The following is a 12,863-nucleotide window of genomic DNA, read 5'->3' as shown; positions in this document are numbered from 1 at the left end:
AGCCTCTAACAGCCAATTCACTGCCAGGGAGGCTCAGGGTGCCATGGCCGGGTAAGGCTTCTGGCTTCTGGCCGTGTCAAGACCAGGCTTCCTCCCCTGCCTCGGGGCAGAGTCCAACAGGTCTTCAGCTGCCTCAGCCTCCCTTCCCACATTCCTACAGCCCCAGAAGCAACCCCTTTGGGCTACGCCTGACCCCAGGTAATATTCTGGAAGAGGCTGACTGGTGCCTGGTCTCCAGCCACCCTCGGAGCTAGGGAGGCAGAGCGGGCCCCGGTCAGGCCTCTGCACTGGTAAAGCCCACGGCCCGGGCCAGCCACTCTCCCGGGCAGGCCCTAGTCGGGTCCTCAAGCCATTGTGTGTTGCATGTTTGGGACAGTGGTCCCTGCTCTCTTGTGCTCGGGAAGTCAGCATCCCTTCAGGCGCCCGCAATCTCGTCCTGCCCTTGCTGCCCCCCACTGACGTGCCACGTGGGTGTCAGGTGTCTGGGATGCAGTGTTCAGCAGCCAGCCAGGGAGGGGCACCTCCCTCCTCCCCACTGTCTCGGGACTTCTCAAGTCTGAGATGTGCCCCCACCCAAAACCCGTCGCCCGTTGACAGGCAAGGAGCATGCATGCGAGCGCATGCAGCAGGGGCCGGGGCCAGGTCTGAGCCCCGCCTTCCCTCGGCTTTGCTCCTGCCCAGTGACTGTGACCGCTGTCCGTGTTGCCTTCTTGAACAGCGACTCCCCTCCCCCTCCTCCACCCCTTCACCAAAGGTCTTGGTACAACCAGCTGCCCATTTTGTGAAATTTTTATGTAGAATAAACATTTGTACCTGTACCATGCCTCTGATCTAGACTTCTTAGTGTCACGGCCTTAGGACTGGGGCTGATCCTACGTGGCACCACGGGGCTCAGAGACCAAGGATCCCAGCCGCCTCCCTTGGCCTTCACCTTCCAGACCCTCTGGCCCCTCCACCCCAGCCTGAACATCTCTCCACTCCTGCTTAACACCTGACGCCTATTCTGTACTGTGGGCCCAGATCGACCCCCTCTTCCCACTTTTCCCGGAGTCACAAGCCACCACTGGATCCCCTCTCATCACCCTGCTAGACAGTTCCCCCACCCGGGGCCGAACCTGTCCTTCTGACCACTAGTGATTGGAGAGAAGACAGGCCCCAGAGGCAACCAAGTGCTGGACTGGTCAGCTGATGTGGCGGCTCGGGGTTAAAGTCAGCCCAGGCCGCTGGGCTGGATAGTGCCTTCAGACCAAAGGGAAACCAGACTGGGCAGAGGCCTCAGGCCAGTGGGTACCACGGATACCTTTCATTTCATCCTGCCCATGCTTGCCAACTTTGCCTGGTGTTGTTACACATAATATAGTCTCATCTAAGTCACATATAAGCAGCCCTAAATTAATCTACCTTGTTCCTTGCAGGTTAAAAGAATGCTTTCATACATTAAGTTCTTTAAACCCTAACTGATAACCTGGGAATCAAGCCCCCACCAATAGAGGAACTTCAGAAATCGGTTTAGGATCACAGAGCTGGAAAATGCCAGAGCCGGAGTTCCACAGAAAGTGGTTTACTGCTTTTAGAACAAAATAGGATGCTCTCAGAACTTTTTTTAGTGAAGAAAATACTTTTAGAACTTTAAACCTTTTTAGAACTTTCCTAGAGCACTATTCTTGTCAGCTGATAAAGTAGGCACTTTAATACGCAGAAAACCCTCCAGAAGCAAGTGCCTGGGCTCGGTGGCACAGCTCACAACTGTGTGGTTCCCGAGCTGTCCCGCTGGACGCGGCCGCCTGCTCAGAAGCGGGGCTTGCGCTTGCGGCCGGTGTACTGAGTGTCAGGTCGGACCTCCCTGTGTGAAGAAGTAACAGGGGCGGGAAGAACAGAAGCATCTCAGGAAAAACAACAAGACCCCCTGGGACCCCTGAGGCAGGTGAGCCCCCGGGGCCCTGGGTGGCCAGAACCCCCCCACCCCCCCCCACCCCCCCCGCACTCACTTGCCCTGCCGCCGGCGGCGCTCCTTCTTCTCCAGCACCCACTCTCGGCTCTTCCTCACCACTCCCCGCCTCGCCATCCTGTACGGGACCCTGTGCAGGAGACACAACTGTGAGCAGGTCCTGTGAGCAGGACAGAGTGGCCTGGCTGGCACCCAGGTTAATCCCAGCAAGCAAGTGTGGTGAGCTTCCCCGGAGCCAGGTGGCCTCAGATGCCCCTTCCACAACAGAAGCCCCCATTCTGGACACCCCCTTCCTGGTGACATCTGCTGGGGCCAGAGCGGTTGTTTAGGAGGAGGCAGGAGACGTGGGGTCCCCCCCTCGCTCGCAGGCATCCACGCGGTTGACCACGTGGTTAGGCATACATACATACCTGCTGTGGGGCAGGCAGGGGCCAAGCTACTTTTGGGGCTCACAAGAGCCGATCCAAGGAAAGCAGGCCCTAGTCTGGCTGTGAGGCCAGCACGCTTGGTACAGACCAGGTTGGGGCTCCCAGCAACTACAGGTGTCTGAGGTAGGAAAACAAGGCTGCCCCACTCGTGGCAGCCCTGACAATGATCCTCAAGGGGTGATCTTGGCCTCCAGTCCTGGCTGAGGAGAAAAGGGACCTCCCACAGCTCTACGGGAGAAAGGCCCTGAGAACAGGGGAGCCTGGGCCCTCAAACCACATCCCCACCTGGCAGTTGGAATCCAACTGTTTTCAGCGTTGAACACACCACGGAGGCTGCTTGCCCTCTGAGTAACCATTCCCTGAGTACCTGCGTGCACGGCCCGTGGACGTTCTACAGTGGCTGTGAACCAGCCCTGCCCCTGAAGAGTCCACGGCTGGGCTGTGGTAGCGACCGTCCGCACGAGGCAAAGCAAGAGCAGGGAGGCCAGGAGCTGCTAAGGCAGTGATGGGGAAAAGGAGAGGGCCACAGAGATAAGCTGCTTCATGCAGAAGGCGGGCCAACATTCCAAACAAGAAGCAATACATGAAAATGAGGCACAGGGAAAGGACTGAGGAAGGTTAGGGAGCAGAAGAGCCCTGTTGCCTGGAGTCATTGAGTGTAAGAAGGGGAAGGGTCCAAGTGAGACTCTGAGGGTCAGCTGAAGATTGAGTCGTCCTCGTAAGTGTCCTCCTCGCCTGAGGACCAGTGGAAGCTGGACTGCATGACACACCCTTCCGGCTCCTACTTCTCATCTGTTCTAACCTAATAGTAAAAGTCAGATTAAAAAAAAACACCAACTCAGAATCCCACCTGGCTGGTCCAGTTCATGGAGGTGTGAACACCAAGCAGTAAGGAGCGTGCTCTCCCTCCAGGAAGCAGCGAGGCTTTCTACCACAGGAGGAACACAACATGTCCTAGACTCTGGGGTGTGCAGATAGCAGTTCACGAAAGAAAGTTAAGAGGGCCTACAGTGAGGGGGCAGGAGTCTGGTGTGCCAGGTGCAAAGCAGGCTGCTGGAGATGCAGGACTAAACAGATGCAGGACTAATCCCCAGGAGTCTCTAAGGAAGGACGAGCTCTGGGGTAGCACAGTGAACAGGGGGCAAGATGTGAGCTGCGGGAGGGACGATGGGAAAGAGTCATCAGGGGAGACAAAGGGAGCAGTGAAGACGGTAAGCGACCCCAACCACAGGTGCCAAGAGGAGAGCGGAGTCCACAGTGCAAATGCCAGAGGGGACGGAGCCTTTGGAGAGAGCAGCTGACGAGTGGTACGGTAGAGGCCGGGTGACGAGGATTACGGAATACATAGGTCAAGCAAAGTTGTTGGGGGGCGGGGGGAAGAAATTAGAGATAAGTCAGGTAAAGGTTTAAAATACTTTTCCTTGATTTACCTATTTATTTACAGTAAGTGGCCTGAATGTGATCAGACAGAAGTGACAGCACCGGGAGAAGCCCGATCAGCCTTACAGTAGACAAAGGCCTCCTCCCACCCTCCTCAAGTCCGAGGACTTCAAGAGGAAGAGCCTGTAGGGAAATGAGGTCCGCACCAGGCACTGTGCTGAGTCCTGTACAGACATGCCCTCGACTCAACTCACTGCCCAAGAGGGTGGCACATCCCCCCCCCCCAATTTTAAACACGAGAAATGGATGATCAGGTCCCACAACTTACCTAAGTTTACAGTTAGGACACGTCGTCTGTAGACACCAGCGTGAGGACAAGAGGGAGCCTAAGATAGACGGAGGGGAAGCAGGAGACGGGACCACTCCCTGAGAGCAAGCAATGGGCACCTTAGAGCAGAAACAGCTAGGAGAGCCCCCAAGTCCCCACGGGGAACAGGTGAGGAAGCTAAGGGAGATGACTGCGGAGGGCCAATGGGTCAGAGGGCATCAATCCATGGTGGACAGGAGGACTGCACGCATGATTTTCACCACAGGTGGGCCTTCCTAACTCATCCATTCTCGGCTCATTTTTCCTCTTAAACGTCTTAAGAGTCTGAAAACCTTTCACCCCTACTAATCAGAACTAAGAAACACCTCATTCTTCACTACCTTATAATCAATTGTTCCTTCAACAAATATTGAACACCTTTTGCTAACAAGACACTATTCTGGTTTCAGGGATACAGTGCAAGTCCCCACCAAGTTTTCATTCTAGCTGGGGACAGAAGTAATACCAAGTAAACGAATACTTATGATTTAGAGCAGTGAAAGGTGGTAGGGAAAATAAAGGTAACAAGAACTCAACTGAAGATACTGAACAGAGAAATGGCAAGATATGACTTACATTTCAAAAAAGTGAAAGAAAAAGGGAAGTCTCCGTCTTGCTGCACAGCAAATGAATTCAAAGAGGCAGTCAGAAGTAAGGAGACAAGTGAGGTAGCTTTCAGTAATCTAGGCAGCAAAGACAGAGACCAGGTAGGAGTGGGGAAAAGGGATGGAGTGACTAGAAGTAAAATGTAAGGAAACCAGGAAGGGCTGAGAATGGAAAGAATGGAGGGAGGAAGTTCGGGGATGGAGACCAACAGCTCTGTTTTGTTCCAGAGACCGTGGGAAGTCCAGGTATGGATATTTAGGAGGGGAGGTGGTTTGGAAAGCAGAGGTGGGATTGAGACCAAGCATAGAAACCTGGAGGTTCTGAACCTGTAGCTGGTGTCTAAGGCAGCAGCACAGAGAGAAAAAGGGTCCAGGGTGGGCCCCAGAGTGGACCAAGAAGGAACAGCCAGTGAGGTTAACAGAAAACCGGGACCGTGGGTGGGAGGCCAAGTGAGGAAAGCGTTAGGGGAGCGATCGGCTGCATCAGCTCCTAATGAGCAGGCAAGTTACAATGAAGATGGAGAAGGAAAAAAGACTGGGAAGTGACCATGGGTTTGGCGAGACAGCCTGGCGGTGGCCTTGATCAAGAGAGCAATCTGTGGGGCTTCCCTGGTGGCGCAGTGGTTGAGAGTCTGCCTGCCGATGCAGGGGACCCGGGTTCGTGCCCTGGTCCGGGAAGATCTCACATGCCGCGGAGCGGCTGGGCCCGTGAGCCATGGCCGCTGAGCCTGCGCGTCCGGAGCCTGTGCTCCGCAACGGGAGAGGCCACAACAGTGAGAGGCCCGCGTACTGAAAAAAAAGAGAGCAATTTGTGATGAGACAAGCATGAGCCAGAGGAGAGGAGTGAGAATGGCAGAGGAGACAGTGTGAGGAGTTCGGTCATAAAGGGAAGCCGATGAACAGGGTGGCCGCCAGGAGCTGTTACGGGGTTAAGGGAGGACCCTTTTTGAAGACAGGAGAAATCGCGCAGGATGTTTGTGTGCTGATGGGGATGACTCAGGAGGGTAAACATGAGGATGCGGGAGAGGAACGAGAGCCACAGGGGCCAAGTGGGGATGGGGTCCGGGATGTAGGTGAAGGAGGCAGCCTTGGGAGGAGGGGACAGCCTGCTGGGTATGGCAAGAGGGCAGGCAGAGAGGAAGGCTGCCCACAGACATCCGGAAGGGCTCCACTAGCTCAGCCGGAGGCAGGTGCAGGCACAGGTCTGAAGGGTTCCCAGGTCCTATTTCCGCCTTGGTGTCTCTGCCACACCGGACCCTGACAGGCTTGGTGAAAGCAGAGAGAAACGGAGGAGTCTCGCTGCTGTGTCTAATGAACCTGGTGGCAGCAACTGCCTGCGCCTTAGGCAGGGCTGAACGACAGCCTTACCTCTCAACCGTGAACGTGGACTCCCTGGCCTCCTCTTCCTCATTATCTTCGTTCTGGGCCTGCAGGAACCAAAGTGCTCTCAGATCACCCTGGAGATCTCTCAACCCACCTGCCCCGCCCCAGAAGGCCTGGCACCCAGGCCTGAGCCCTTCTAACAGGTAGACGGCCCGGCCCCAGAAGAAGGGAAGCCAGAAGAGATGGGCCTACAAACTCAAGGTCCCTCACCATTGGTATAAAGGTCGAAGGTCCAGAAAACAAACAGAGGTAGAACCTGAAACAAGAAAGTGCAGAGTGAGGGCTGGGCTCAGAAAGGCTCAGAGAGCAAGACAAGTCCTCCCCCTCCCTGCCACAAACAGATCCAGACACAGCCAGGCCTCTTGCCTGCCCGGGGCCCCAGTGACCCAACTCAGCACTGCTCTGGGGCTCGCATCAGTGGCCTGTGAGGGCCACACCGCCACCCTCTCTCCTGCAGCACGGGCAGCACCCTGGCTCCCGGCACTCACTTCTTGGCTCTGGCGCTGTTGGGATAGTCCACCAACACACCACCAGTGAAGCCGGCCCTGGTGGCCTGGGTCGTGATCAGCTCCAACTGGGGAGAGAAGAGCGCGCAGTCAGGCAGGGCGGCTGGGGGAGCAGCAGCTTCCCACCCCCTCCCCTGGCCCCGCTCTGGTCCCAGAATGGACCTTGTCTGGGAGAAGTGAGGGTCTTTATCAGACTATTCCCAGTTCTGAGTCCCCGAAAGCCACGCAGAGAAGGTGCAGCCTAGAACCAGCCACGGCAGATACCTCCCTCGGGGGATTACAGACCAACCAAGTCCCCCTGATTCTCACTTTCTAGCCCAGGGACCCACCTCCCGACTCAAATCTCAGGAGATGAATGGCCACCAACTGCGAGGCAGACTCATTCGTGTTATTAGTCAGGGACAGCTCGCCACTTGTCCGTCAGAGTCGGTACCTCCTACCCCTCACTGCTCATGCGTCACACTCCACAGAACAGACAACTGTTGATGTCCCTCCCCCACCCCCAGTTATTTCTTCGGTTATGGAAATCAGTAATATCAGATGGTTTATCTGTCAAGAGAAGACAGACCCCCCTACCCCGCCCCTTGCCCCAGGTACCCCTCCCTCTTCCTTAGGACATTAGGTCACAAAATGTGCCAGCAGGGGCCACGGGGACCACTCCCAGGAGCTCAGCCCCTCCCTTCCCACCAAGCAGCCTAAGGTTGCTTGTTCCATCACCTCCCAACAGCAGGAGGGCAGGTGGGTGAGGAGCAGGATGATGTTTACCTGTTCTGGGTCCCTCCCCCTTCCCTGCACCGCCACTAGCCAAGGGGTTCACCTGCTCTGAGTTCTCAGGGTACAGCTGCAGGACAGCCCGAGCTCCATGGACCTGCAACAGAAACATGGCTATCTTTCAAATATCCCATGGGGTCAGGACCCAGACACTCCTCCTTTCCTTATTCACGAGATATTTATTGAGTTCCCATTATGTGCAAGGTATACTGTTCTCAAGGCTGGGAAACAGCCATGGACAAAAGAGACAGCCTCCGAACTTCTGCAGCTCACATTTTAGTGGGTGAGGTAGCTGATTTACAGTAGTGATTAAGTGCCAAAAAGAAAAATAACTTAGGACAAGGGATGGTGCATGACAGCAACTATCAAGTCTACTTCTGGCTCAAGGAAGGCCTCTCTCTGAGGGACGCTGGAGCAGAGACCGGAATGTAGTAGACGGCTGGGCTATTTAAATGTCTGAGGGAAGAGCATTTCAGCAGAGAGAAAACCAAACACAAAGGCCCTCAGAACTTCAGGGTTAGCCCCAGGACCTGAGAGGAAGAGAAACCATGTAACGCACAAGACGCAGCTATGTGCCAGAACCACCCACTCTAAGAAAGCCAGGGGTGAGGTGAGGGGACTGAGGGGACCAAGAAACACCCGGATCCAAAAAAAAGAAAAAGTGAAAGAACTCACTTTTAGGACTTAGAATCGCAGACTATCATCTAATCCTAGTAAACAGTGGAAATCAACACCATCACTTCTAAAGACAAGATAGGGAATTCCCCAGCAGTCCAGCGCTTAGGACCGAGCGCTTTCATTGCAGGGGCCTGAAGCCGAGCGGTGTGGCCCAAATAAATAAATAAACAACAAACAAATAAATAAAAGACAAGAAAAAGCTAATAAAGGCTCTCTCAGTGGTAAATAACCACCCTGCTCCCCATCTGAGCACTGGCAGTAGGTGGAAGGCAAGGTGGGAGTTGAAGGATGTGAGCACTCTAGAAGGTGTCCTCTGTGTGGCCTCGAAATGCTGTCCCTGTCCTCCCTCTGTGGCGTCCAGGCCCCCAAGCCAACTTCTGACTGGTATTCAGCAGACTGGACACAGGAGTTGTGATCAGTCTCAGATTCTGACATCAGTGTCTTTGCATTTCACTAGAGCGTCAGCCCCCTGAGCTTTCCTTTTTTGGGGGCTGAAGACTTGGACCAAAGTAGCCAACAATGAGGTCCTGCCATCCTGTGTGGTCCCATCTAAATGGCATTCCCACGGGGCACCTCCACTTCATCATGCTATCTGCAGGGCAAGGGAGGGACAGGCAGCCAGCCCAGGTGGGAAGGAGATCTCATACTCACCAGAACAGAGTAAAGAGCAGAAAAGAAGCAGTACAGGCGCTTGGCAGGAATGTCGGACTTCTTGTTAGCACTACAGAGCCACTGCACCGCAGAAATGCTGAAAGAGGAAGGGACCTAGTCAGGAAAGGGAGCGATACGCAAGGTTCGATCTCCAGGCGAAACCCTCCTGCCCCCGACTCTTTGTTGGCACGTGCAGGTGCACTCCAGGTCACTATTCTACAACGCTGGACCAAAAAGGGTCTACAGAAGGTGAATGTGAACTTCTCGTGGCCAGTCCAAGGAAACATTTCCTCAACCTTGCTTCTGCACACATCTCAAGTTTAGCATTACTCAGCAGGTCAAGGCTCTCCCTGCCACCTACCCCTTCATTCCCTTCCTCCAATCAAGGGAAATATGCTTTGGACTTACACAAAGCCATTCGCTCTCCTCCTAAATCACTTCCTTCAACTGTACCTGCTAACTGTCTCCACCATCCCCAGATTTAAAGCCTCAAGCAGCTAGTATGTCCTCCTTTCCGACATTCCGCTCCTCACTGCTGTGCACATACGTCTACAGAACCCCAAACCCTGCTGGTGTGTCCGACCGCCTCTCCCAGCTTTTACGTTCCTCCACTACTCTCCTTGGTCAGCACTCATTACCGCCTCCATTGCTTCGACAACCTAACTTATCTCTCCTCTCGCGTCTTCTCTCTTCTTTTAAATAATCCTCCTACAACACAGACCCGATCTCGTCACTCCCCAGCTCCCCATCAACTACTGAGTAAAACCCAAACTTCTCGGGATGGAGTTAAAAACCTCTAGGAACCGACCCCACTCAATCTCATCTTCCGTAGAATTTCTCATTCCTCCCTACACCTATTAGACTCCTTTCCCCACCCACTTATGTGCTTTTGCTCACACTGTTCCTTCACTCTGAAACCCTCTCCTGGACTATCCAAATTCCTCCCAACCTCAGGGCCCAGCCCCGGCCCCTCCTGCTTTCCTGTGCTCTTACTTCTCTTCGTAACTCTGGTGGGTCCCATGATTCCCTAGTACACACCCCACACTGGGCCTCACGTTTAGTAACTTGGTCCACATCTTATAGCACCTAAAAAACCATGGAGTCTTAAAAACAAGGACCTTTATTTCCACAAACAGCATAGCACCTTGGACAATTTCTTGCAGGTAACAAATGTTGAAAAGAAAAAGCCTGCCATACCACCCCTCCTCTTAAAAACAAACTAAAAATGACTATTTACTCCTGAAACATACAAGACCAAATTGCTGGCCTTTGGTTTTCTGCAGCTTAGAACATCTCACCTGATCATTACTAAAAAGCAATTGCTATCTTTGAAATGTTTTTTCTCCCCTCCTGTTTTGTTCCCACATGTAAGCTAATCCCATACCCTAAAAAAAACCTTCAAATCCAGATTTGTACTCCTCACCCAGATTCCTACTGTGTATCGCTACAGCTCAATCTATTATCACAGGAGGTCTTCCCCCAGGTAATGATTAAACTATGACTTCCTACCCTAGCCCCTACCTCCACCCCACCAACAAAACACTAAACCAAATACTAAACAGAACTTACCACAGAAGACAAAGAACAACTTCACGTTTCTAACTGTAATTTCAGTGTTCTAAGATCTGTTATCAAAGTACTATGTACACATTCAAAACTTGGACCTAACGCCACAGAAACGACTCCTAAGCCACCGAAGAGATTGGAGCAATTGGGGTCACTCTCCACTACAAAGTCCTTTGAAAAGAAGTCAACAAGATGGCTGCTGGGACCCACAAAATGGCTCCTAGAGGCTCAGAAGACCACCCCCCCCCACACACACACCCACACACAAAGCAGAGAAACTTATACCGTGGTGCCTGAACCTGGCAGTGCAAGATAATCACAGGAGTAGTTTTGAAATACAAAATACATATTTGGGGGCCTTGCTCTGACCTTACACATCTGAAAATCCTGGGGGATGTGTATTTTTAAGTATTCTGTGTGATTCTGCTGCACAGCCAGGTTTGGGAAGCACTGGCCTGCAGGACTAAAAGCAGGACCTGAAGACTCTCACCTGATACAACCATCAAAGGAGCCCGGTTTGAAGGGGATGCCCTGACCCATGTCCCCCAGAAGCAGGTCTCCCTCCGTGTCTCGGTCCAAGGCCACATCTACATTGGAGAAGAGTAGGTGAGGAATCAATCTGCATCACTGTTCCATACTCATGCAGGGGAGTCCACTCCAGTGCTAACTAGGACATACTTACCCAGCATGGCAGGGCTGATGTCAATGCCCACCCAGTAGTGCCCCTCATCTGAGAGGTAATCTCCACTCAGGCCAGAACCACAGCTGGAAGACACAATCAAATGGGGACTCAACACTGTGAGTAGCAAAGACATCCCACCACCTACCTGGACTATCTGAAGTGAGCCCCAGGATCTCACCCAATATCCAACAGATAACAAGGTTGACCCTCAGGCAGACAGAGGAGCTCCAACGCTCGCCCAGCCATCTTGGTTTGGACATCAATCATCCGTGAGCTATAAAAAGGCAGAAACACAAGCAAGTGGTAAAGGAGCTCTGGGCTAAAACCTCACCCAGACCAAGAAAAGCCAAAGAAAGAGAAAAAGGAACAATCATCCTGAGGTACCCTTTCCCGGTCAACAAACTGGACTACAACTATTTAAAAGTGACCCCAAAAGTCCATGTAATACAACGTGTTATTTTGTTCTGACACAAATTAAAACTGTAGTAGCTGCAGAGCTTATGTGAAGTTAACAAATCATTTATCTAATGACCAACCATTGGGTATTTTCAACTCTACCAGGCTTTGACATTGTATTACTTAAATACATGTCTTCTAGAAGAATTATCCACTGTAGCTACTCCCATATAGAAGGGTGAAGAAGACACAATAAGAATTATAGCAGTGCTGTCCATGAGAAACGTAACGCAAGCCACTTGGGACATTCTAGAAGCTACGTTTAAAAAGAAATTAAATATGTAAAGTTAACTGTAGTAATAGTTAACCCAACATATTCAATATTACACTTTATTTAATCCAGTATACTCAAAACATCATTTCAATACATAACATAAAAAACAATAAAGCATTCTACATTTTCTTCACATGAAGTGTATCAGATTAAATACGTTTCAATAGATGGCTGATGACTACTGGTTACCATATTGAACAGAAGAGGTCTAGAGTGTATCTGGCTTTCCCAAGATCCAGGGAGAGTCACACGTACCAGTTTTCAAAATGCCTAACACAGGGCTCTGCAACTGGAAAAAAGTTTCTATTTGCTACATAATGACAACTGACCAAAGGGTTTTTGCTGACTCTGTCTGATACTCCAATTTGAACAAAAAAGAGAGAAGAGGTATCTGCAGAACTTTCTTACAGAATACTGTATCGGAAAAAAAGGTTTGGAAGTCCTTGCTCTAGCCGTCATCTGTTAACTAACTTCATAATTGTACAAAAATCTCTCCTCTACGAAATTCAGATACTCTACCAACAGCTGTCCTAAGGATTTACTGAGATAATGTAAACTGCGGCGTACAGTAAGCATTCCATGAATATTATTTCCTTCCCCCCAACAGCACTGATCCCTTACACATCTCCACTGCGTCCTACCTGTTTTATCACATGCTTAAAATAAGCTGTCGTATGAGAGAAAGTAGGCGTGATCCCTCCCATTCTGATGCTAAGGTTACTGAGACCCATTCGAAAGTTTAAAATTGACTCTTCCAGTGTCAAAAGTGGGATCAACTCAGGTCTCTTCCTTCCCCCACCCCCAAATTCTGCGTGCTTTCCAAGCAACCTCCGCAACCAGGGCAACTTGCCGGTTCCCGACCCCCGACGCCTCGCAACATCCAGGCTCCACTTACTTGCGCACGTATTTCCGGGCTTCATTCTTGTCATAAAACTGCAGGGACAAGAAAAGAAAAAGGGTGGGGAGTCGAGGAAGAAATCAAGACGCGGAGGCCCCAGAAGAGGAGAGAGGGGTGTCCGCGGAACACAGGCCTCACCAGCTCCGGAGGCCCGCTGTGCTCGGGTCTCTGCCCACGTGCCGCCATCCCCACGCCTCTGCACCAGCACTCGCGCGATTTGCTGCGGGTGTCCGGCTTTTATGTCCTCGGCCTGGCGCCCGCCTCGTAATA

At 52.1% G+C, this 12,863-nt stretch overlaps 1 protein-coding gene across 1 annotated transcript; it reads right to left on the bottom strand.

The window, feature by feature from the left end:
• Nucleotides 1–1,555: 1,555 nt before the first annotated feature.
• On the bottom strand, nucleotides 1,556–12,815 carry BUD23 (BUD23 rRNA methyltransferase and ribosome maturation factor). The gene is made up of 12 exons (XM_082858032.1): nucleotides 12,732–12,815; nucleotides 12,591–12,628; nucleotides 11,144–11,239; nucleotides 10,966–11,048; nucleotides 10,774–10,870; nucleotides 8,718–8,814; nucleotides 7,435–7,485; nucleotides 6,600–6,685; nucleotides 6,322–6,367; nucleotides 6,097–6,155; nucleotides 1,989–2,078; nucleotides 1,556–1,843 (listed from the first exon to the last, which is right to left on the bottom strand). The coding sequence occupies exons 1-12, from the start codon at nucleotides 12,777–12,779 to the stop codon at nucleotides 1,789–1,791; spliced, it is 846 nt and encodes a 281-aa protein (XP_082714158.1). The 5' UTR covers nucleotides 12,780–12,815; the 3' UTR covers nucleotides 1,556–1,788.
• Nucleotides 12,816–12,863: the final 48 nt, after the last annotated feature.

The sequence above is a fragment of the Leucopleurus acutus genome (genome assembly GCF_964270905.1).
Source record: "Leucopleurus acutus genome assembly, chromosome: 16".
NCBI classification, from domain to species: domain Eukaryota; kingdom Metazoa; phylum Chordata; class Mammalia; order Artiodactyla; family Delphinidae; genus Leucopleurus; species Leucopleurus acutus.
The sequence above is the reverse complement of the archived record's forward strand: the minus strand, read 5'-3'. Positions and strand labels throughout refer to the sequence as shown.

Bases quoted from the DNA above. Each gene is read 5' to 3' on its own strand.
- BUD23 (XM_082858032.1), bottom strand. From the start codon at position 12,779: ATGGCGGCACGTGGGCAGAGACCCGAGCACAGCGGGCCTCCGGAGCTG. The intron at 11,049-11,143 runs GTGAGATCCTGG...TGTGTCTTCCAG, and splicing joins TGTTATCTGTTGGATATTGG to CTGTGGTTCTGGCCTGAGTG. The intron at 7,486-8,717 runs GTGAGTATGAGA...TTTCTGTTGCAG, and splicing joins CTGCTCTTTACTCTGTTCTG to GTCCATGGAGCTCGGGCTGT.